Source organism: Babylonia areolata, chromosome 3, assembly GCF_041734735.1.
Source record: "Babylonia areolata isolate BAREFJ2019XMU chromosome 3, ASM4173473v1, whole genome shotgun sequence".
NCBI lineage: Eukaryota > Metazoa > Mollusca > Gastropoda > Neogastropoda > Buccinidae > Babylonia > Babylonia areolata.
In genome coordinates this window covers 27,993,067-28,018,446 of record NC_134878.1, presented here as the reverse complement: position 1 = coordinate 28,018,446, position 25,380 = coordinate 27,993,067, and the positions used below count along the sequence as shown (strand labels likewise).

General features: G+C 45.9%; 1 protein-coding gene across 3 annotated transcripts in view; it reads left to right on the top strand.

The window, feature by feature from the left end:
* The window catches only part of LOC143279915 (ubiquitin carboxyl-terminal hydrolase 24-like), a 132,141-nt gene that overhangs the window by 95,492 nt on the left and 11,269 nt on the right, over positions 1-25,380 (top strand). For all 3 annotated transcript variants that reach the window (XR_013054969.1, XR_013054968.1, XM_076584244.1), the window contains exons 44-58: positions 1,378-1,517; positions 2,468-2,603; positions 4,846-5,047; positions 6,276-6,379; positions 8,934-9,047; positions 9,824-9,923; positions 10,453-10,572; positions 12,215-12,310; positions 13,603-13,714; positions 14,247-14,365; positions 15,335-15,451; positions 17,686-17,751; positions 22,193-22,283; positions 23,449-23,603; positions 24,509-24,601. Coding sequence is in view for 1 of the 3 variants with exons in the window: in XM_076584244.1 (XP_076440359.1) it covers positions 1,378-1,517; positions 2,468-2,603; positions 4,846-5,047; positions 6,276-6,379; positions 8,934-9,047; positions 9,824-9,923; positions 10,453-10,572; positions 12,215-12,310; positions 13,603-13,714; positions 14,247-14,365; positions 15,335-15,451; positions 17,686-17,751; positions 22,193-22,283; positions 23,449-23,603; positions 24,509-24,601 (1,765 nt within the window). In the remaining 2 variants the exon portion in view is untranslated. The remainder of the gene's footprint in view (positions 1-1,377; positions 1,518-2,467; positions 2,604-4,845; positions 5,048-6,275; positions 6,380-8,933; positions 9,048-9,823; positions 9,924-10,452; positions 10,573-12,214; positions 12,311-13,602; positions 13,715-14,246; positions 14,366-15,334; positions 15,452-17,685; positions 17,752-22,192; positions 22,284-23,448; positions 23,604-24,508; positions 24,602-25,380) is intronic.

Here is a 25,380-nt window from a genome sequence, read left to right as displayed (position 1 = left end):
TGTGTGCCATGTGTCACAGTGTGTAGTGATGACTGGTGTGTGTGTCACAGTGTGTAGTGATGACTGGTGTGTGTGCTGTGTGTCACAGTGTGCAGTGATGACTGGTGTGTGTGTCACAGTGTGTAGTGATGACTGGTGTGTGTGTCAGTGTGTAGTGATGACTGGTGTGTGTGTGTCACAGTGTGCAGTGATGACTGGTATGTGTGTCACAGTGTGTAGTGATGACTGGTGTGTGTGCCATGTGTCATAGTGTGTAGTGGTGACTGGTGTGTGTGCCTTATGTCACTGTGTGTAGTGATGACTGGTGTGTGTGTTGTGTGTCACAGTGTGTAGTGATGACTGGTGTGTGTGCTGTGTGTCACAGTGTGCAGTGATGACTGGTGTGTGTGTCACAGTTTATAGTGATGACTGGTGTGTGTGCCATGTGTCATAGTGTGTAGTGGTGACTGGTGTGTAAGCCGTATGTCACAGTGTGTAGTGATGACTGGTGTGTATTTCACTGTGTGTAGTGATGACTGGTGTGTGTGTTGTGTGTCACAGTGTGTAGTGATGACTGGTATGTGTGCCATGTGTCACAGTGTGTAGTGATGACTGGTGTGTGTTTCACAGTGTGTAGTGATGACTGGTGTGTGTACTGTGTGTCACAGTGTGTAGTGATGACTGGTGTGTGTGCCGTGTGTCACAGTGTGTAGTGATGACTGGTGTGTGTGCCGTGTGTCACCGTGTTTAGTCATGACTGCTGTGTGCCACAGTGTGTAGTGATGACTGGTGTGTGTGCTGTGTGTCACAGTGTGTAGTGATGACTGGTGTGTGTGCCATGTGTCGCAGTGTGTAATGATGAATGACATGTGTGCCGTGTGTCACAGTGTGTTGTGATGACTGGTGTGTGTGCTGTGTGTCGCAGTGTGTAGTGATGACTGGTGTGTGTGCCGTGTGTCACAGTGTGTAGTGATGACTGGTGTGTGTGCCGTGTGTCACAGTGTGTAGTGATGACTGGTGTGTGTGCTGTGTGTCACAGTGTGTAGTGATGACTGGTGTGTGTGCTGTATGTCACAGTGTGTAGTGATGACTGGTGTGTGTGCCGTGTGTCACAGTGTGTAGTGATGACTGGTGTGTGTGCTGTGTGTCACAGTGTGTAGTGATGACTGGTGAGTGTGCTGTGTGTCACAGTGTGTAGTGATGACTGGTGTGTGTGCCATGTGTCACAGTGTGTAGTGATAAATGGTGTGTGTGTCACAGTGTGTAGTGATGACTGGTGTGTGTGCCACAGTGTGTAGTGATGACTGGTGTGTGTGTCACAGTGTGTAGTGATGACTGGTGTGTGTGCCATGTGTCACAGTGTGTAATGATGACTGGTGTGTGTGCCGTGTGTCACAGGGGCACGGTGCTCACCAACCCCAACAAGGGCAAGTGGTTCAAGTTCAACGACACGGTAGTGGAGGAGTTTGACATGACGGACACATCTGTGGAACAGGAGTGTTTTGGGGGCGTCTACAAACCCAAAGTCTTCGATTCCAGTCAGTATCTGTCCTTGTGTTGGTGTGTTGAGTGTCTGCAAACCCATGGTTTTTAATTCCCAGTCAGTGTCTGTCCTTGTGTTGGTGTGTGTTGGTCAGTACCTGTCTGGCATTGTGTTGGTATGTGTTGTATTGTCATTAGGAACATGTATGTGTGTAGTTTTCGCTAAATGTCTGTTGCTTGTGGGTCAGGTCACATGTTTTTCTGAGCTGCCTTGTTCCATGTCATTGAGGTTTTTTTCTGAGCTGTTTTATCCCAGATCATTGAGTCTTTTTCTGAGCTGTCTTGTCCCAGATCATTGAGTTTTTTTCTGAGCTGTCTTGTTCCAGATCATTGAGGTTTTTCTGAGCTGTCTTGTCTCAGATCATTGAGGTTTTTTTCTGAGCTGTCTTGTCCAAGATCATTGAGTTTTTTCCTGAGCTTTCTTGTCCCAGATAATTGAGGTCTTTTTAGCTGTCTTGTTCAAGATCATTGAGGTTTTTCTGAGCTGTCTTGTCCCAGATCATTGAGGTCTTTTTTAGCTGTCATGTTCCAGATCATTGAGGTTTTTCTGAGCTATCTTGTTCCAGATCATTGAGGTTTTTTTAGCTCTCTTGTTCCAGATCATTGAGGTATTCCTGAGCTGTCTTGTCCCAAATCATTGAGGTTTTCCTGAACTGTCTTGTCCCAAATCATTGAGGTTTTCCTGAGCTGTCTTGTCCCAAATCATTGAGGTTTTCCTGAGCTGTCTTGTCCCAAATCATTGAGGTTTTCCTGAGCTGTCTTGTCCCAGATCATAGAGTTTTTTGGTTTTTTTTTCTTTTTTTTTTAGATTTCTTTACCCAGGTCATTGAGGTATTCTGAGCTGTCTCGTTCCAGGTCTGTGGACATTGTGTACAGGCAAAAGAAGTCATGGCAACACAAAGATAAGTCAGCATTGTATGTTGATGGTGAAGTGATGATGTTGCAGCCAACAACTTCCCTGATGAACGGCTGCGTTACTGGAACGGCTACCTGCTGTTCTATGAGAGGATGGAGGAACCCCACACTCCCACCACCGCCAAACGCAGTCGTATCCTGAGTCGCCGAATGCTACCGCAGGGGGGGTAAGCCACTGCTGGACCTAGACTTTCTGTTCTGGGAGTTGACTTGACCTTTCTGTTCCGGGAGGTGACTTGACCTTTCTGTTCTGGGAGCTGACTTGGCTGACTTGACCTTTCTGTTCTGGGATGTGACTTGACCTTTCTGTTCCGGGAGGTGACTTGACTTTTCTGTTCTGGGAGTCGACTTGACCTTTCTGTTCTGGGAGGTGACTTGACCTTTCTGTTCTGAGAGTTGACTTGACCTTTCTGTTCCGGGAGGTGGCTTGACCTTTCTGTTCTGGGAGGTGACTTGACCTTTCTGTTCTGGGAGTTGATCTTGACCTTTCTGTTCTGAGAGTTGACTTGACCTTTCTGTTCCAGGAGGTGACTTGATGACCTTACTGTTCTGGGAGGTGGCTTGATCTTTCTGTTCTGGGAGTTGACTTGACCTTTCTGTTCTGGGAGTTGACTTGACCTTGACCTTTCTGTTTTGGGAGTCAACTTGACCATACTGTTCCAGGAGTTGACTTGACCTTTCTGTTCCGGGAGATGACTTGACCTTACTGTTCTGGGATGTGACTTGACCTTTCTGTTCTGGGAGTTGATTTGACCTTTCTGTTCTGGGAGTTGACTTGACCTTACTTTTCTGGGACAGTGTGGGGAAAGGTGTGACAGTCATTGTGACAATGTGAGGAAAGGTGTGACAGTCATTATTGTGACAGTGTGGGGAAAGGTGTGACAGTCATTATTGTGACAGTGTGGGGAAAGGTGTGACATGCAGTGTGGTGACAGATTGGATGATTGATGTACAGTGTGGTGACTGATTGGATGATTGACGTACAGTGTGGTGACTGATTGGATGATTGACGTACAGTGTGGTGACTGATTGGATGATTGACGTAGGGTGTGTTGACTGTTTGGATGATTGGCATACAGTGTGGTGACTGTTTGGATGATTGATGTACAGTGTGGTGACTGATTGGATGATTGACATACAGTGTGGTGACTGATTGGATGATTGACGTACAGTGTGGTGACTGTTTGGATGATTGACATACAGTGTGGTGACTGATTGGATGATTGACATACAGTGTGGTGACTGATTGGATGATTGACGTACAGTGTGACTGTTTGGATGATTGATGTACAGTGTCGTGACTGTTTGGATGATTGACATACAGTGTGGTGACTGTTTGGATGATTGACATACAGTGTGGTGACTGATTGGATGATTGACATACAGTGTGGTGACTGATTGGATGATTGACGTACAGTGTGGTGACTGTTTGGATGATTGACATACAGTGTGGTGACTGATTGGATGATTGACGTACAGTGTGGTGACTGTTTGGATGATTGACATACAGTGTGGTGTCTGATTGGATGATTGACGTACAGTGTGGTGTCTGATTCAATGATTGGCGTACAGTGTGGTGACTGATTGGATGATTGACGTACAGTGTGGTGACTGATTGGATGATTGGCGTACAGTGTGTTGACTGATTGGATGATTGACGTACAGTTTGGTGTCTGATTCAATGATTGACGTACAGTGTGGTGACTGATTGGATGATTGACGTAGGGTGTAGTGACTGATTGGATGATTGACATACAGTGTGGTGACTGATTGGATGATTGACGTTCAGTGTGGTGACTGATTGGATGATTGTCGTACAGTGTGGTGACTGATTGGATGATTGACGTAGGGTGTGGTGACTGATTGGATGATTGACATACAGTGTGGTGACTGATTGGATGATTGACATACAGTGTGGTGACTGATTGGATGATTGACATACAGTGTGGTGACTGATTGGATGATTGACGTACAGTGTGACTGTTTGGATGATTGACGTACAGTGTGGTGACTGATTGGATGATTGACATACAGTGTGACTGTTTGGATGATTGACGTACAGTGTGGTGACTGATTGGATGATTGACCTACAGTGTGGTGACTGATTGGATGATTGACGTACAGTGTGTTGACAGATTGGATGATTGACGTAGGGTGTGGTGACTGATTGGATGATTGACGTACAGTGTGGTGACTGATTGGATGATTGACGTACAGTGTGGTGACTGATTGGATGATTGGCGTACAGTGTGTTGACTGATTGGATGATTGACGTACAGTGTGGTGACTGACTGATTGGATGATTGACGTACAGTGTGGTGACTGATTGGATGATTGACATACAGTGTGGTGACTGGATGATTGACGTACAGTGTGGTGACTGATTGGATGACTGACATTGTTGTTCAGGAAGCGCAGCCTGGACTCCAACAGCCTGATGGAGCTGACAGAGCTGGTGCACAAGGGTGAGCAGCGGGGGATGTTTGTGGACAAGATGCCGGCCCCCATCCAGCAGACCATCCACGCTGAGAACATCACCTTCGTCAAGAACCGCGACGTCTACAGCCCTGACTACTTCACTTTCCTCATCCACCTCACCCAGAGAAACTCTGTGAGCTGTGTGTGTGTGGTGTGTCATGGCTAGTGATGTATAGTGATGTCTGTGATGTGCAGTGATGTGTGTTATGTGTAATGATAATGCTAATGATAATAATGTACATTTATATACCGCCCTTTCTTTCTAAGAGCTCAGGGCGCTTTACATGAAAGAAAAATATTACAAGGTACATAAATCATTCATGACCACTCTTTCTCAGACCCCTCCCCCCCTACCCCCTCCCCACAAACACACACTCTCACTTTCCCACACTTCACACATCCAAAGTGAGCTGATATGGGTGGTGTTGGAAAACAAGGAAGCTGAGAGTGCTCATAGATAGGTGTAGCAACGTCTACAGCCTTAACTACTTCACCTTTCTCATCCACCTAACCCAGAGAAACTGAGAGCTCTGTGTGTGTGTGTGTGTACCAGCTGTGTGTGACATGTAGTGATGTATGATGTACACAGGAGTACACAGACAGCCCTCAGTACAGCGCCATGTGTGTCAGTACTTTACAGCTGTGTGTGATGTGTAGTGATGTGTGATGTGTAGTAATGTGTAGTGATGTGTGATGTACACAGGAGTACACAGACAGCCCTCAGTACAGCGCCATGTGTGTCAGTCAGTACTTTACAGCTGTGTGTGATGTGTAGTGATGTGTGTGTAGTGATGTGTAGTGATACGTGTGATGTGTAGTGATGTGTAGTGATGTGTGATGTGTAGGTATGTGTGATGTGTAGTGATACGTGTGATGTGTAGTGATACATGTGATGTGTAGTGATGTGTGTGTAGTGATGTGTAGTGATACGTGTGATGTGTAGTGATGTGTGATGTACACAGGAGTACACAGACAGCCCTCAGTACAGCGCCATGTGTGTCAGTCAGTACTTTACAGCTGTGTGTGATGTGTAGTGATGTGTGATGTACACAGGAGTACACAAACAGCCCTCAGTACAGCACCATGTGTCTGATGTGTAGTGATGTGTGATGTGTAGTGATACGTGTGATGTGTAGTGATGTGTGATGTACACAGGAGTACACAGACAGCCCTCAGTAAAGTGCCATGTATGTCAGTACTTTACAGCTGTGTGTGATTGTGTAGTGATGTGTGATGTACACAGGAGTACACAGACAGCCCTCAGTACAGCGCCATGTGTGTCAGTACTTTACAGCTGTGTGTGATGTTTAGTGATGTGTGTGTAGTGATGTGTGATGTGTAGTGATGTGTGATGTACACAGGAGTACACAGACAGCCCTCAGTACAGCGCCATGTGTGTCAACGCCTTACAGCTGGCAGTCACCTTTCTCTTCAACACCTATCTCCGGACACGACAGAGAATGCAGTACGTCTCTCCCTCTCTCTCTGATCTCCACCATCTCTCTCATCTCCCTGTCTCTCTCTTTGTGTGTCTGTTTCTCTCTTTGTCTGTACAGCAAATGGTTTGCACTAAGTCTTCCAAATCAACTTTTCAAGAAATAAGATACTACAAGGATCGATTCTTGGCCCCTTACTCTTCTCATACATTAATGACTTACCTCTTTATAGCCAGTCTGATTGTGAATTGTTTGCCGATGACTTTATATCCAATCTGATTGTGAATTGTGTGCCGATGACTTTATATCCAATCTGATTGTGAATTGTTTGCCGATGACTTTATATCCAATCTGATTGTGAATTGTTTGCCGATGACTGACTTTATATCCAATCTGATTGTGAATTGTTTGCCGATGACTTTATATCCAATCTGATTGTGAATTGTTTGCCGATGACTTTATATCCAGTCTGATTGTGAATTGTTTGCCAGTGACTGACTTTATATCCAGTCTGATTGTGAATTGTTTGCCGATGACAACTCCATCCTCTCCAACCATCCATGTATTAAAGTTTTGATATCCAGTGTACAAGATAGTGTGAATAGATTAGTTAGATGAATGAAACATAAGTGCCTGTGACAGGTGTGTTTGAAGTGTGTGTCAGTGGATCACAGTTTATGATTGGTGTGTTTGAAGTGTGTGTCAGTGGATCACACTTTGTGACAGGTGTGTTTGAAATGTGTGTAAGTGGATCACAGTATTTGACAGGTGTGTTTGAAGTGAGTGTCAAGGGATCACAGTTTTTGACAGGTGTGTTTGAAGTGTCAGTGGATCACAGTTTATGACAGGTGTGTTTGAGGTGTCAGCTGATTGCAGTTTATGACAAGTTGTTTGAAGCGTGTGTCTGTGGATCACAGTATATGACAGGTGTGTTTGAAATGTGTGTCAGTGGATAAGTGTCTGTGTCGTGTGTGTTAGAAGTGTGTGTCAGTGGATAAGCGTCAGTGACAGGTGTGTTTGAAGTGTGTGTCAGTGGATCACACTTTGTGACAGGTGTGTTTAAAATGTGTGTAAGTGGATCACAGTATATGACAGGTGTGTTTGAAGTGAGTGTCAGTGGATAAGTGTCTGTGACAGGTGTGTTTGAAGTGTGTGTCAGTGGATCAATGTCTGTGACAGGTGTGTTTGAAGTGTGTGTCAGTGGATAAGTGTCTGTGACAGGTGTGTTTGAAGTGTGTGTCAGTGGATCAATGTCTGTGACAGGTGTGTTTGAAGTGTGTGTCAGTGGATCAATGTCTGTGACAGGTGTGTTTGAAGTGTGTGTCAATGGATAAGTGTCAGTGACAGGTGTGTTTGAAGTGTGTGTCAGTGGATGTCTGTGACAGGTGTGTTTGAAGTGTGTGTCAGTGGATCAATGTCTGTGACAGGTGTGTTTGAAGTGAATGTCAGTGGATAAGTGTCTGTGACAGGTGTGTTTGAAGTGTGTGTCAGTGGATAAGTGTCTGTGTCATGTGTGTTTGAAGTGTGTGTCAGTGGATAAGTGTCAGTGACAGGTTTGTTTGAAGTGTGTGTCAGTGGATCAATGTCTGTGACAGGTGTGTTTGTAGTGTGTGTCAGTGGATAAGTGTCTGTGACAGGTGTGTTTGAAGTGTGTGTCAGTGGATCAATGTCTGTGACAGGTGTGTTTGAAGTGTGTGTCAGTGAATAAGTGTCTGTGACAGGTGTGTTTGAAGTGAGTGTCCGTGGATCAATGTCTGTGACAGGTGTGTTTGAAGTGAGTGTCAGTGGATACGTGTCTGTGACAGGTGTGTTTGAAGTGAGTGTCAGTGGATCAATGTCTGTGACAGGTGTGTTTGAAGTGTGTGTCAGTGGATCAATGTCTGTGACAGGTGTGTTTGAAGTGTGTGTCAGTGGATAAGTGTCTGCGACAGGTGTGTTTGAAGTGAGTGTCAGTGGATCAATGTCTGTGACAGGTGTGTTTGAAGTGTGTGTCAGTGGATCACACTTTGTGACAGGTGTGTTTGAAATGTGTGTAAGTGGATCACAGTATATGACAGGTGTGTTTGAAGTGAATGTCAGTGGTAAGTGTCTGTGACAGGTGTGTTTGAAGTGTGTGTCAGTGGATCAATGTCTGTGTCGTGTGTGTTAGAAGTGTGTGTCAGTGGATAAGTGTCTGTGACAGGTGTGTTTGAAGTGTGTGTCAGTGGATCAGTGTCTGTGACAGGTGTGTTTGAAGTGTGTGTCAGTGGATCAATATCTGTGACAGGTGTGTTTGAAGTGTGTGTCAGTGGATCAATGTCTGTGACAGGTGTGTTTGAAGTGTGTGTCAGTGGATAAGTGTCTGTGACAGGTGTGTTTGAAGTGTGTGTCAGTGGATAAGTGTCTGTGACAGGTGTGTTTGAAGTGTGTGTCAGTGGATAAGTGTCTGTGACAGGTGTGTTTGAAGTGTGTGTCAGTGGATAAGTGTCTGTGACAGGTGTGTTTGAAGTGTGTGTCAGTGGATAAGTGTCTGTGACAGGTGTGTTTGAAGTGTGTGTCAGTGGATAAGTGTCTGCGACAGGTGCACTGTGTGTGTGGTTGCAGGAGTGAGTTAGAGGAGTGGGTGCAGGTGTTGGGATCCCTGATGGCTCGCAGTAAAGACGCCTGCCTGTGGTTCATCAGTTTCCTGGCCGGCCCTGATGGCAGTCCTTACCTCAGGTCTGTACACTGCTCTCTACACATCTCTTACACAGTTTATAACACAGTGCACAATCTGTTGTGTATGCCACAGTACATAATCTGTTGTGTGTACACAGTGTGTTGTGCATGTCACAGTGCACAATGTGTTGTATATGGCGCAGTAATCATTGTATTGTTTATGATACAGTACAGAGTGTGTTGTATATGACACTGTACACATTGTGTTGTGTATATAACACAGTACACAGTGTGTTGTATAGCACACAGTACACATTGTGTTTTGTGATGCAGACTGTTTTTACTGGAATGCCTGGTGAAGGATGTGCATGTAATTATTTATATGACACAGTACACAGTACACATTGTGTTATACATGACATAGTACACAGTGTGTTGTATAGTACACAGTACACAATGTGTTTTGTGATGCAGACCATTTTTACTGGATTGCCAGGTGAAGGAGGTGTGTGTAATGTTTTATATGACACAGTATACCGTGTGTTGTATATGACACTGTACACAGTGTGTTATATATGACATAGTACGCAGTACAGTGTGTTTTGTGATGCAGATCGTTTATACTGGAGTGCCGGGTGAAGGAGGTGCGTGTGATGTTGTATATGACACAGTGCACAGTGCGTTGTATATGACACAGTACACAGCGTGTTTTGTGCTGCAGACCATTCTTACTGGAGTGCGTGGTGAAGGAGGTGCGTGTGATGTTGTATATGACACAGTGCACAGTACACAGTGTGTTGTATATGACACAGTACACAGTGTGTAATGTGTTGCAGACCGTTCTTACTGGAGTGCCCAGTGAAGGAGGTGCGTGTGATGTTTTCACGACTGTTGGAAGAGATGATCACCAGCTTCCTGACTCACGGCGGTGTCTGTGTGAGTACTTCCCCCTTGCTCTGGCATCTGTCTGTGTCACTGCTCTCCCCTTCCTCTGTCTGTGTCAGTACTGCTCTCCCCTTCCTCTGTCTGTCAGTACTGCTCTCCCCTTCCTCTGTCTGTGTCAGTACTCTTCCTCTGTGTCAGTACTGCTCTCCCCTTCCTCTGTCTGTGTCAGGACTGCTCTCCCCCATTAGATGCTATCATATGACAAAAACAACAATGATGAAGTCATACTGCAGACCCACCAGGTGTATGGCGCTGTGATACGATGATGACAATGATGATGATGATGAGGGTGATGATGATATAACCATAGACCAACAAGGTGTATAATGTTGTGATATGATGATGACAGTGATAATGATGATGATGGTAATGATGATGATGCTACATCAAAGACCAACAAAGTGTATGGTGCTGTGATACGATGATGATGACTGTGATGATGATTATGACAATGATGATGACTGTGATGGTGATGACAGTGATGATGATAATGATAACGATGATGATGATATGACCACAGACCCACAAGGAGTTTGACACAGTGGTGGACAGCATGCTGCGGATGTTGGACAAGGACGTTGTGGACTACGTGCGTCACTGCAGTCAGTACTTCCACCTGCTCCGCGCCTACATCCAGCTGGTGACTGTCTCCCTTCACTTAAGATCTTTCCTACCTTCTCTCTCTCCATCTTTCTCCATCTCTCTCCCCCACCATCTCTTCGCCTCCTCTTTCTCCATCTTTCTTCCCCACCATCTCTCTCCTTTACATCTTTCCCTCAGTCTCTCCCTCCCGCCACTATCTCTCCATTTCTCTCCCCCACCATCTCTCTCCATCTCTCTCCCCATCCATCTCTCCCCCTCCTCTTTCTCCATCTCTCTCCCCCCCATATCTCCGCCTCCTCTTTCTCCATTTGTCTCCCCCACCATCTCTCTCTCCCACACCATATCGCTCCCCCACCATCTCTCATCTCTCTCTCCATCTCTCTCCCCCACCACAGTGTGGTAATAAATGAAGCTTTGGATGTATTAAATAGCTGTGTCCATGATTGTGCTGTGTGTATGAAGACTATTAGAGTGGATCAAAATGATATAATTGGTGGTTAACTGTTTGAAGGGGAATGTAGGCTTACCAGGAGTGTGGTGTGATGTGGTATGATGTGGTGTGATGTGATGTGTGGTTTCAGAACATCAAGGTGTGTGTGATGTGTTGTGATGTGGTTTCAGGGCACCAAGATGTGTGTGCACATGGTTTGATGTGGTGTGATGTGGTTTCAGGGCACCTAGGCGTGTGTGAATATGTGTGATGTGGTTTCAGGGCACCAAGGCGTGTGTGCACATGGTGTGATGTGGTTTCAGGGCAGCAAAGCATGTGCACATGGTGTGATGTGGTTTCAGGGCACCAAGGCGTGTGTGCACATGTGTGATGCGGTGTGATGTGGTTTCAGGGCACCAAGGCGTGTATGCACATGTGTGATGTGGTTTCAGGGCACCAAGGCGTGTATGCACATGTGTGATGTGGTTTCAGGGAATCAAGGCGTGTGTGCTCATTGTGTGATGTGGTGTCATGTGATTTCAGGGTATCAAGGCGTGGTGTGCACATGATGTGGTGTGGTGTGATGTGGTTTCAGGGCACCAAGGGGTGGGTGCACATGGTGTGATGTGGTTTCAGGGCACCAAGGTGTGTGTGCACATGGTGTGATGTGTGATGTGGTTTCAGGGCACCAAGGTGTGGTGTGTACATGGTTTGATGTGGTTTCAGGGCCCCAGGGCGTGTGTGCGCATGGTGTGATGTGGTTTCAGGGCACCAAGGCGTGTGTGCACATGGTGTGATGTGGTGTGATGTGGTTTCAGGGCACCAAGGTGTGGTGTGCACATGGTTTGATGTGGTGTTATGTGGTTTCAAAGTACCAAGGCGTGTGTACACATGGTGTGATGTGGTTTCAGGGCATCAAGGTGTGTGTACACACAGTGTGATGTGGTTTAAGGGCACAGAGGCGTGTGTGCACATTGTGTGATGTGGTGTGATGTGGTTTCAGGGCACCAAGGCATGTGTGCACATTGTGTGATGTGGTGTGATATGGTTTCAGGGTATCAAGGTGTGGTGTGCACATGGTTTGATGTGGTGTGATGTGGTTTCAGGGCACCAAGGCGTGTGTGCACATGGTGTGATGTGGTTTCAGGGCACCAAGGCATGTGTGCACATGGTGTGATGTGGTGTGATGTGGTTTCAGGGCACCAAGGCGTGTGTGCACATGGTGTGATGTGGTGTGATGTGGTTTCAGGGCACCAAGGCGTGTGTGCACATGGTTCGCAGACAAGGATTCCAGCGTCTGCTGGTCTTCCTGCTGGGCACCACATCCACCTCTGTGGAGGATTTTGTGAGTCACATCTCCTCCTCCTCTCCTTCCTCTCTGGAGGATTTTGTGTGTCACACCTCTCCTCCTCCTTCCTGTCTGTAGGATTTTGTGAGTCACACCTCTCCTCCTCTCCTTCCTCTGTGGAGGATTTTATGAGTCACACCTCTCCTCCTCCTTCCTCTGTGGAGGATTTTGTGAGTCACACCTCTCCTCCTCTCCTTCCTCTGTGGAGGATTTTGTGAGTCACACCTCTCCTCCTCTCCTTTCTATTTGGAGGATTTTGTGAGTCACACCTCTCCTCCTCTCCTTCCTCTGCATCTTTCCACCTCCTCCTCCTCCTACTTGTTTGTGAGAATATATCATGCCTCTTCTCTTCCTCCTCATTCTTCAATGAGTTTGTGAGAAATGATCATGCTTCTTCTCTTCCTCTTTTGCCATCACTTTGTTGTTGACCCAGCTATAAACTTTGTCAATGTTTGTTTGAGACACACATTATGAAACAGGTGTAGAAACATGTCATTGTGACACACTACTAGTATAAAGGAGGTCAATAAAGGTGTGATTGTGACACACAGTATGAAGGATGTTAATAAAGATGTCAGTGCGACATGCAGTATGAAGGATGTTAATAAAGATGTCAGTGCGACACGCAGTATAAAGGATGTCAGTAAAGATGTCAGTGTGACACGCAGTATGAAGGATGTCAGTAAAGATGTCAGTGTGACACGCAGTATAAAGGAGGTCAATAAAGATGTCAGTGTGACACGCAGTATAAAGGATGTCAATAAAGATGTCAGTGTGACACGCAGTATAAAGGAGGTCAATAAAGATGTCAGTGTGACACGCAGTATAAAGGATGTCAGTAAAGATGTCAGTGTGACACGCAGTATAAAGGAGGTCAATAAAGATGTCAGTGCGACACACAGTGTAAAGGAGGTCAATAAAGATGTCAGTGTGACACACAGTTTAAAGGAGGTCAACAAAGATGTCATTGTGACACACAGTATGAAGGAGATCAATAAAGATGTCAGTGTGACACACAGTATAAAGGTCAGTAAAGATGTCAGTGTGACACACAGTATAAAGGAGGTCAAGACACAGTATAAAGGAGGTCAATAAAGATGTCAGTGCGACACACAGTATAAAGGAGGTCAATAAAGATGTCAGTGTAACACACAGTATAAAGGAGGTCAATAAAGATGTCAGTGCAACACACAGTATAAAGGAGGTAAATAAAGATGTCAGTGTGAGATACAGTTTTATAAGAGGTGTAAAGATGTGGAAGTTGTGACAGTAGTGATGGTGTTTTTCAGGACAACAACAGTCGTCGGTGGAGCTCCATGCAGGCCAGAGAGTTTGGTCATCTGCACAACGCTGCTGCCATGCTCATCCTCAACAGTGACGTGTCTGCCTACCGCACTGAAGGTGGTCCCCACCCCCACCCCCTACCCCTACTCCACACACACTTTACTTCTCTGTCTGTCTATCGCACTGAAGGTGGCCCCCACCCCTAACCCCAGCCCCCACCCACACACATTTTACTTCTCTGTCTGTCTGCCGCACTGAAGGTGACCTCCACCCCTAACCCCAGCCCCCACCCACCCACATTTTACTTCTCTGTCTGTCTATCGCACTGAAGGTGGCCCCCACCCCTAACCCCAGCCCCCACCCCTAACCCCAGCCCCCACCCACACACATTTTACTTCTCTGTCTGTCTGCCGCACTGAAGGTGACCTCCACCCCTAACCCCACCCCCCACCCACCCACATTTTACTTCTCTGTCTGTCTACCACACTGATGGAAGCCCCCACCCCCACCCCCCACCCCACACACACTTCTCTTTCTGTCTACCGCACTGAAGGTGGCCACCCCACCCCACACCCCCCACCCACGCACATTTTACTTCTCTGTCTGTCTACTGCATTGAAGGTGTGTGTGTGTGTGTGTGTGTGTGCAGAACTGGGGGAGTACCCTTCCCGTGCCCCCCTGACCGTACAGCCCAAGGTGTTCCTCAAGATGCACCCTGACATGCAGAAGATGGTCTTCGGCCCGGAGTCCCTGCACTACCTCAGAGAGGTACTGTCTGCCTCTGTGTGTGTGTGGGGGGGGGGGGGGTTGTGTGGTGTGTGTGGGAGGGTATGTGTGGGTGGGTGTGTGAGGAGGGGGGGGGGTGAGTATGGGTGGATGTGGGGGGGTATGGGTGTGGAGTGGGGGGATGAATGTGTGGGGTGTGAGTGTGAGGGATGTGGGTGGGTGGGTGTGTAGGGAGGGGGGGTGAGTGTGTAGGGTGTGTGTGGGGGGGTATGGATGTGTGTGTGAGGGGGTGGTGAGTATGTGGGGTGTGGGGGGGGTACGGTTTGGGGTGTGAGTGTGGGGGGTATGGGTGTGTGGGAAGGGGGGGGGGAGTATGTGTGGGGGGGTATGGGTGTGTGTGTGGGGTGTGAGTGTGTGGGTGTGAGATGTGTGAACAACCTGGAGTCCCTGCCTGATTCAGAAGTTCCTGTTTGATGATGAGGAGGATGACATGTTCCAGCTGATTAAAGCACAGAGAGTTGGCGATCTACATTAGTGATGAGGGTCATGATGACAGCGATGATGAAGAGTAAGATGGTGATGATGATGATGGTGTTGATGATGATGGTAGCGACGGTGATGATGATGGTGGTGTTGATGATGATGTTGATGACGATGATGGTAGCGATGGTGATGATTATGATGATGGTGGTGATGATGATGGTATCAGTATCAGTATCAGTAGCTCAAGGAGACAGACAGAGAGACAGAGGTTCAAATCCATATACGCTACACCACATCTGCCAAGCAGATGCCTGACCAGCAGCGTAACCCAATGCGCTTAGTCAGGCCTTGAGAAAAAAAATGGTGGTGGTGGTTGTAGTGGTGGTGATAGTGGTGGCGATGTTGATAATGATGATGGTGGTGGTCATGATAATGATGATGATGAAGAAGATGATGATGGTGGTGGTGGTGGTGATGATGATTGTGGTGGTGGTGGTGGTGGTGGTGACGATGATTACGTGTGACCAGGTGGTTCAAGCGGTGAGGGAACTGGTGATACCGAGTTCATCCTCCATCTTTGACATGTTGCTGTACTGCTGCTTCTGTAACCAGACCTTCAGCCTGACACTGCTCAAACTGCTCATGGTGACTGACTGTGTCTCTGTCTCTCTGTCTATCCCTCTGTACCTCTGTGTATCCATCTGTCTGTCTCTCTCTGTCTCTCCCTCTATCCGTCTCTCTGTTCCTGCTCAAACTGCTCATTGTGACTGTCTCTCTATCTGTCCATCACTCTGCCTAGCTGTCTGTCTGTCTGTCTGTCCCTCTGTCTGTCTAATCGTCCCCCTATCTCTGTCTGTCCCTCTGTCTCTCTGTCTGTCTGTCCCTCTGTTGCCCTGTCTCTCTGTCTGTACCTCTGTCTCTCTGTCTGTCTCGTCTATGTATGTCCCTCTGTCTGTCTGTCTGTCACAGTGTTTATGGTAACTGTCCATGACCCTGGTAATATGTGTGTTAGTTGTGGTAGTGATGTGCGGTAGTTGTGGTGGTGATGTGCGTTAATTGTGGTGGTGATGTGTGTTAGCTGTGTTGTGTTAGTTGTGGTGGTGATGTGTGTTAGTTGTGGTGGTGATGTGTGTTAGTTGTGTTGTGTTAGTTGTGGTGGTGATGTGTGTTAGTTGTGTTGTGTTAGTTGTGGTGGTGATGTGTGTTAGTTGTGGTGGTGATGTGTGTTAGTTGTGTTGTGTTAGTTGTGGTGGTGATGTGTGTTAGTTGTGGTGGTGATGTGCATTAGTTGTGGTGATGTGCATTAGTTGTATGTGTGTTAGTTGTGGTGGTGATGTGTGTTAGTTGTGGTAGTGATGTGTGTTAGTTGTGTTGTGTTAGTTGTGGTAGTGATGTGTGTTAGTTGTGGTGGTGATGTGTGTTAGTTGTGGTAGTGATGTGTGTTAGTTGTGGTAGTGATGTGTGTTAGTTGTGGTGGTGATGTGTGTTAGTTGTGGTGGTGATGTGCGTTAGTTGTGTTGGTGATGTGCGTTAGGGTGGTGATGTGTGGTAGTTGTGGTGGTGATGTGTGTTAGTTGTGGTGTGTTAGTTGTGGTGGTGAATTGTGTTAGTTGTGGCAGTAATGTATGTTAGTTCTGGTGGTGATGTGTTGTGGTGGTGATGTGTTAGATGTGGTGGTGATGTGTTGTGGTGGTGATGTGTGTTAGTTGTGGTGGTGATGTGTTGTGGTGGTGATGTGTGTTAGTTGTGGTGGTGATGTGTGTTAGTTGTGGTGGTGATGTGTGTTAGTTGTGGTGGTGATGTGTTGTGGTGGTGATGTGTGTTAGTTGTGGTGGTGATGTGTGTTAGTTGTGGTGGTGATGTGTGTTAGTTGTGGTGGTGATGTGTTGTGGTGGTGATGTGTGTTAGTTGTGGTGGTGATGTGTTGTGGTGGTGATGTGTGTTAGTTGTGGTGGTGATGTGTTGTGGTGGTGATGTGGGTGTTTGGTGTTGGCTTTGATGATGTATGTAGTAATATGTGGTAGTGTGTATGGTAGTGATGTGTGCAGTGGAGTTGCGTCGTGATGGTGTGTGTCACAGTGTCTCTGTGTGTGTGTATTACAGAGTATGTGTGTAGATGTGGTGGTGTGTTTGAAGAAGGCGTACTAACAGTGTGTGTTGATGTGATGGTGTGTGTGTTTGTGTGGTGGTGTATGTGTGTGGTGGTGGTGTGTGTGTTGGTGTGGTGGTGTATGTGTGTGTGTGTGTGGTGGGGTAAGTGTGTGGTTGTGGTGTGTGTGTGTGTGAGTGTGTGTGTTGGTGTGGTTGTGGGGGCGGGGGGGTTGGTATGGTTGTGGGGGTGTTTGTGTTGATGTGGTTGTGGTGTGTGTGTGTTGATGTGGTTGTGGTGTGTGTGTGTGTTGATGTGGTTGTGGCGTGTGTGTGTTGATGTGGTGGTGTGTGTTGGTGTGGTTGTGGTGGTGGTGTGTGTGTGTATTGATGTGGTAGTTTTTGTGATTGGTGTGTGTGTTGATGTGGTGGTGTGGTTGTGGTGTGTGTTGATGTGGTGGTGGTGTGTGTGTGTGTTGATGTGGTGGTGTGTGTGTTGATGTGGTGGTGTGTGTGTGTGTGTTGATGTGGTGTGTGTGTTGAGTGTGTTGATGTGGTGGTGTGTGTGGTGGGTGGTGTGTGTGTGTTGATGTGGTGGTATTTGTGGTGGTGTGTGTGTTGATGTGGTGGTGTGTGTGTGGACGTGTTTGTGGTGGTGTGTGTGTTGATGTGGTTGTGTTTGTGGTGGTGTGTGTGTTGATGTGGTGGTGTTTGTGGTGGTGTGTGTGTTGATGCAGTCGTGTGTGGGTAAGACGTGCTAACAACGTGCTAACAACCTGTGTCACTTACAGCTACAGTACACCAATGCTCCGTCCAATGAACTCAAGTCTGTCTTCACGCTCCTCACTGAAGTCTTGGTCAGTACTGCCCTGTTGGTCTGTCTGTACATTTCTGTGTGCCTGTCTGTCTGTACATTTGTGTGTGTGTGTGTCTGACATTGTGTGACTGTCTGTACATTGTGTGCCTGTCTGTCTGTACATTGTGTGTCTGTCTGTCTGTACATGTCTGTGTTCCTGTCTGTCTGTACATTGTGTGTGTGTCTGTACATTTCTGTGTGTCTGTCTGACTGTACATTTGTGTGTGTGTGTGTGTCTGACATTGTGTGACTGTCTGTACATTGTGTGTCTGTCTGTCTGTGCATTGTGTGCCTGTCTGTCTGTACATGTCTGTGTTCCTGTCTGTCTGTACATTGTGTGTGTGTCTGTACATTTCTGTGTGTCTGTCTGACTGTACATTTGTGTGTGTGTGTGTCTGACATTGTGTGACTGTCTGTACATTGTGTGTCTGTCTGTCTGTGCATTGTGTGCCTGTCTGTCTGTACATTGTGTGTCTGTCTGTACATGTCTGTGTGCCTGTCTGTCTGTACATTTCTGTGTGTCTGTCTGACTGTACATTGTGTGTCTGTCTGACTGTACATTGTGTGCCTGTCTGTGCATTGTGTGCCTGTCTGTGCATTGTGTGCCTGTCTGTCTGCACATTTCTGTGTGCCTATCTGTCTGTACATTGTGTGTCTGTCTGTACATTGTGTGTCTGTCTGTCTGTACATTGTGTGTCTGTCTGTACATTGTGTGTGTGTCTGTCTGTCTGTACATTGTGTGTCTGTACATTTCTGTGTGTCTGTCTGACTGTACATTGTGTGCCTGTCTGTCTGTACATTGTGTGCCTGTCTGTACATCGTGTGCCTGACTGTCTGTAATTGTGTGCCTGTCTGTCTGTACATTTCTGTGTGCCCTTCTGTCTGTACATTTCTGTGTGCCTGTCTGTACATTTCTGAGTGTCTGTACATTGTGTGCCTGACTGTCTGTACATTTCTGTGTGCCTGTCTGTCTGTACATTTGTGTGTGTGTGTGTGTGACATTGTGTGACTGTCTGTACATTGTGTGTCTGTCTGTCTGTGCATTGTGTGCCTGTCTGTCTGTACATTGTGTGTCTGTCTGTACATGTCTGTGTGCCTGTCTGTCTGTACATTGTGTGTCTGTCTGTACATTACTGTGTGTCTGTCTGACTGTACATTGTGTGTCTGTCTGACTGTACATTGTGTGCCTGTCTGTCTGTACATTGTGTGCCTGTCTGTCTGTACATTTCTGTGTGTCTGACTGACTGTACATTGTGTGCCTGTCTGTCTGTGCATTGTGTGCCTGTCTGTACATTGTGTGCCTGTCTGTGCATTGTGTGCCTGTCTGTCTGTACATTTCTGTGTGCCTATCTGTCTGTACATTGTGTGTCTGTCTGTACATTGTGTGTCTGTCTGTCTGTACATTGTGTGTCTGTCTGTACATTGTGTGTCTGTCTGTACATTGTGTGTCTGTACATTTCTGTGTGTCTGTCTGACTGTACATTGTGTGTCTGTCTGGCTGTACATTGTGTGCCTGCCTGTCTGTACATTTCTGTGTGTCTGTCTGACTGTACATTGTGTGCCTGTCTGTCTGTGCATTGTGTGCCTGTCTGTACATTGTGTGCCTGTCTGTGCATTGTGTGCCTGTCTGTCTGTACATTTCTGTGTGCCTATCTGTCTGTACATTGTGTGTCTGTCTGTACATTGTGTGTCTGTCTGTCTGTACATTGTGTGTCTGTCTGTACATTGTGTGTGTGTCTGTCTGTCTGTACATTGTGTGCCTGTCTGCCTGTACATTTCTGCGTGCCTGTCTGTCTGTACATTGTGTGTCTGTCTGTCTGTACATTTCTGTGTGTCTGTCTGTACATTGTGCGCCTGTCTGTCTGTACATTTCTGTGTGCCCATCTGTCTGTACATTGTGTGTCTGTCTGTACATTTCTGTGTGCCCATCTGTCTGTACATTGTGTGTGTGTCTGTACATTGTGTGCCTGACTGTCTGTACATTGTGTGCCTGTCTGTCTGTACATTTCTGTGTGCCTGTCTGTACATTTCTGTGTGCCTGTCTGTCTGTACATAGTGTGCCTGCCTGTCTGTACATTTCTGTGTGCCCAACTGTCTGTACATTTCTGTGTGCCCATCTGTCTGTACATTCTGTGCCTGTCTGTCTGTACATTGTGTGCATGTCTGTACATTTCTGTGTGCCTGTCTGTCTGTACATTTCTGTGTGCCTGCCTGTCTGTACATTGTGTGCCTGTCTGTACATTTCTGTGTGTGTCTGTACATTTTATGCCTGTCTGTCTGTACACTGTGTGCCTGTCTGTACATTTCTGTGTGTTTGTCTGTACATTGTGTGCCTGTCTGTCTGTACATTTCTGTGTGCCTGCCTGTCTGTACATTGTGTGCCTGTCTGTACATTTCTGTGTGCCTGTCTGTACATTTCTGTGTGTCTGTCTGTCTGTACATTTTTATGTGCATGTCTGTACATTGTTGTGTGTCTGTCTGTGCATTTCTGTGTGTCTGTCTGTATGTCTGTATAAACATTGCAGTATGTCTAACCACACGTTTCTCTTTGTCTGTCTTCAGATAAATTTCTGTATGTCTGTGTGTCTGTTTTTATTGACATTGAATTAAGTCTAACCATCCATATCTGTATGTCTGTGTGTCTGCCTTTATAGATGTTGCAGTATTTCTAACCATACATTTATCTTTGTCTGTCTGTAGTTACATTTTTCTTTGTCTGTGTGTCTGTCTTTATAGACATTGCAATATGTCTAACTGTACATTTCTGTATGTCTGTGTGTCTGTCTTTATTGACATTGCAGTATGTCTAACTGTACATTTCTGTATGTCTGTGTCTCTGTCTTTATTGACATTGCAGTATGTCTAACTGTACATTTCTGTATGTCTGTGTCTCTGTCTTTATTGACATTGCAGTATGTCTAGCCGTACATTTCTGTGTGTCTGTCTTTATAGACATTGGAATATATCTAGCCGTACATTTCTGTATGTCTGTCTTTATAGACATTGCAATATGTCTAACTGTACATTTCTATATGTCTGTGTCTCTGTCTATATTGACATTGCAATATGTCTAGCCGTACATTTCTGTGTGTCTGTCTTTATAGACATTACAATATGTCTAGCCATATATGTCTGTCTTTATAGACATTGGAATATATCTAGCCGTACATTTCTGTATGTCTGTGTGTCAGTATAATCAGCGGGAGTGTACCAGTATCTCCAGGGCCAGTGTGTCAGTATAACCAGTGAGACTGGGTCATTGTAACCAGTGGAACTGTGTCAGTATAACCAAGGGCAGTGTATCCGTATAACCAGCGGGAGTGTGTCAGTGTAACCAGTGGGAGTGTGCCAGTGTAACCATTGAGAGTGTGTCAGTGTAACCAGCAGTAGTGTGTCTTTAACTCACTCTGGATGAATAGTTCTCTCCCATGCTTTTCCCTACAGACGACCTTTTTGTCAGGGTTAGGAGAAAAAAAAATCACAAAAAATTCAAAACATAAAGTAACAGAATGAAACTCACTGTACTTAACCCACTGACCCCTCTCCTCATGTCGTGTGAATGCCCACCCCTCTCCCTCCTCACTGCTCTCAGAAGCTGAATCACTATCAGTACCTACTTGCTGGTAGCTTTCTTCACTGCAGATACTTTATTCAATGTCTCCATCATCCTCATTGATGTCAAAACCTTCAGTTGGAAGCATTTCAGTCACTTCAGCATCGGTAAAAGCCTGCAGTGCCATTTTTTATATGTATGCAGATTAGCTTGTCATGTGGGGTCCTGAACTCAACTGGCTGGCTGTGGAGTGTGTTGTTACCGAATCTCATGAAGAAACTTTCCATTCGACCCTTAACAATTTTGCAATGCCCGGTGTAGCTGCGATTGTTATGCTACCCCATGAGGAAAATGTGGAAAAAATTTTAATTGTCGAAACCACTATAGCATTCTGTCGTCTGGAACGCTACCTTACATCAAGAATGCTATAGCGTTCCATTGTCCGGAGTGAGTTAACCAGCAGGAGTGTGTCAGTGTAACCAGCGGGAGTGTGTCAGTGTAACCAGCAGGAGTGTGTCAGTGTATTCAGTGGCAGTGTGTCAGTATAACCATGGAAGTGTGTCAGTGTAACCATGGGAGTGTGTCAATGTAACCAGGGGCGATGTGTCAGTGTAACCAGGGGGAGTGTGTCAGTGTAACCAGCAGCAGTGTGTCAGTGTAACTATGGGAGTGTGTCAGTGTAACCAGGGGGAGTGTGTCAATGTAACCAGGGGAAGTGTGTCAATGTAGCCAGGGGCAATGTGTCAGTGTAACCAGGCGCAGTGTGTCAGTGTAACCAGGGGCAGTGTGTCGATGTAACCAGGGGCAGTGTGTCAGTTTGAGCAATGGGAGTGTGTCTGGGTAACCTCGAGCCAGCTGTGACCCAGGCCCTGTGTGTTTCTTGTTGCAGTTGCTGGAAGACCCACTGCAAGACACACGACACAAGTGGATCATCGATGGCTACACTGATGACAAGGGGAATAAGTTTGAAGGCCTCATCTGTGAGTTGTCTGCCTTACATGGAAATGTGTGTCATTCAGATAGTATGCATTGGTGTGTGTATGTGTGTGTTACTGTATCAGTGCTGATTTTTTTATATTTTTTATCAGAATGTATGTTTGTGTGTCAGTGAGTGCATGCCAGTGAATGTGTCAGCGTGTGTGTGTGTCTGTGTGAATGTATCAGTGCATGTCAGATGTATTAATCTGCATGTGAATGTGTTCATGCATGTGAGACGTATTAATTTGTATGTGAATCTCAGTGCATGTGAGATGTATTAATCTGTAAGTGAATGTGTAAGTGTATGTGAGATGTATTAATCTGTATGTGAATGTGTCTTTGCATGTGAGAGGTATTAATCTGTATGTGAATGTCAGATGCATTAATCTGTAAATCTTTGTGAATGTGTCACTGCATGTCAGATGTATTAATCTGTATGCCCATGTGACTGTGTCAGTGCGTGTCAGATGTATTAATCTGTATGTGAATGTGTCAGTGCGTGTCAGATGTATTAATCTCTATTTCCATGTGAATGTGTCAGTGCATGTTAGATGTATTCATCTGTATGTCTTTGTGAATGTATCAGTGCATGTCAGTTGTTATTCACCTGTATGTTAACAGTACATGTCAGATGTATTATTCTGTATGTGAATGTGTCAGTGCATGTCAGGTGTATTCATCTGCATCTTTGTGAATGTGTCAGTGCATGTCAGATTTATTCATCTGTATGTCTTTGTGAATGTGTCTGTGCATGTCAAGTGTAATAATTTGTATGTCATTGTGAATGTGTCAGTGCATGTCATATGTGTTGATCTGTATGTGAATGTGTCACGGTGTGTCCTTGTGAATGTCAGTACAAGTGAGATGTATCAGTATGCATCAATGTTTGTATGTATCCAAGTGAATGTGTCAGTATGCAACAATTGTACCAGTGTGTCATCCAGTGTGTTTTTCAGTGTGTTGCCCCATGTGTCATCCAGTATCATCCAGTGTGTCATCCAGTGTGTTATGCGGTAGTGTGTTGTGCAGTAGTGTGTTGTGCAGTAGTGTGTAGTGATGTATATTGTGTGTTCTAGCAGTGATACAGCTGAACCATGCGTCAAAACAGTTGGCGATTGTACCAGTGTGTCGTGCAGTGTGTTGCGCATTGATTATTGTGTGTTGTAGCGGTGATACGGCTGAACCACGTGTCGGACAGCCGGCGGTCGTACCAGTGCATCAAGTTCCTGGTGGGCGTGGCCAACAGCAGTGCTGTGGCCAAGGACAGTCTGCTGGTCACTCCCTCCAAGTGGCAGTGGGCCGTCAACTGGCTCAAGAAAAAGGTTGGCCACACACACACACACACACACACACACACACCAGTTTCCAGTTTTCCAGTTTCAGTTTCTCAAGGAGGCCTCACTGTGCTCAGAAAAATCTATATACGCTACACCTCATCTGCTTGGCAACATATTTGTGTACCTATCCGAGTGGATTTCTTCCACAGAATTTGCCAAAGGACAACACTCTTGTTGCCATGGGTTCTTTTTCAGTGCGCCAAGAACATGTTGCAAATGGGGCCTTGATTTATCATCTCATCCAAATGACTAGACTCTCAGTTTGATTTTCCAGTCAAACCTGAGAGAAAGGGTGAGAGAGGGATTCAAACCCTGACTCTCTTTGGCTCTTCTGTATTGGCAGATGAGCGTCTTTACCATTCTGCCACCTTCCTCCTAAACACACACTGAAGTATGTGTATATGACAGATGATGAGTTCTATTGGGACACACAGACACACACACACACACACACACACACACACACTATCACACTCACACATACACACACACACTGTGAATGACAGAGTACGACTGGAACACACTGTGAATGAACCATGTATGTGACAGATGACATAGTATTACTGGAACACACTGTGAATGAACCATGTATGTGACAGATGACAGAGTATTACTGGAACACACTGAATGAACCATGTATATGACAGATGACATAGTATTACTGGAACACACTGTGAATGAACCGTGTATGTGACAGATGACATAGTATTACTGGAACACACTGTGAATGAACCATGTATGTGACAGAGTATTACTGGAACACACTGTGAATGAACCATGTATGTGACAGATGACATAGTATTACTGGAACACACTGTGAATGAACCGTGTATGTGACAGATGACAGAGTATTACTGGAACACACTGTGAATGAACCGTGTATGTGACAGATGACAGAGTACTACTGGAACACGTCCACCACAGCCAGTCTGTCCAATGATGACTCCAACCGCAAGTCCTTCCAGCGAACACAGAGTGCACAGGTACCCCCTTCCATCCCTCTCTTCCATGCCCCCTTCCCTCCCTCCATCGAGTGGTTAATGACTTCCTTCAGGCCTCTGATACTGGTTGTATATCCATTTTGTCACTGCTCGACCTGTCTGCAACATTTGACACTCTAGACCATGGCATCTTTATTACATGGTTGTGTACCACTTTGGGCTGTTCTGAATCGGTCTTGGATTGGTTCACATCATACTTAACTTGCTATACCCAGTCTGTCTTTGTTGGTCATGAATCCGCTCCATCTGTGTTGAAGTATGGGGTGCCACAAGGTTCAGTCTTTGATCCAGTTTTATTTAGAATAGATTAGAATAGAATATGTCTTTATTACCAAGTGTACCGGGGTCACAAGGAATATTGGGGGGGGGATAGTACATAACAAAATACAAACATAAATCGAAAATCATACACAAACACAGATACAGTAGAAATTAGGATACATACAAGTGCATATCAATATAAAAACTTATGCATACTCACACATGCACACACTGCACGCACACACACACACACACACACACACACGCACACACACACACAAACTCTCTCTCTCTCTCTCACACACACACACACACACACACACACACGTTTGAGCAGAAGCTGCATATTACATGTGGATGGGGCTGATGACTAGATCTTCAGGAAGATGGTTGTTGATTGCACAATTCTATTTATCATACTGGATTTGTTCAAGACACAGGGCATTGTTTGCTTTGGGTCCTTGTACTTCTACTTTACTTTACTATCTACTTCCTTTACT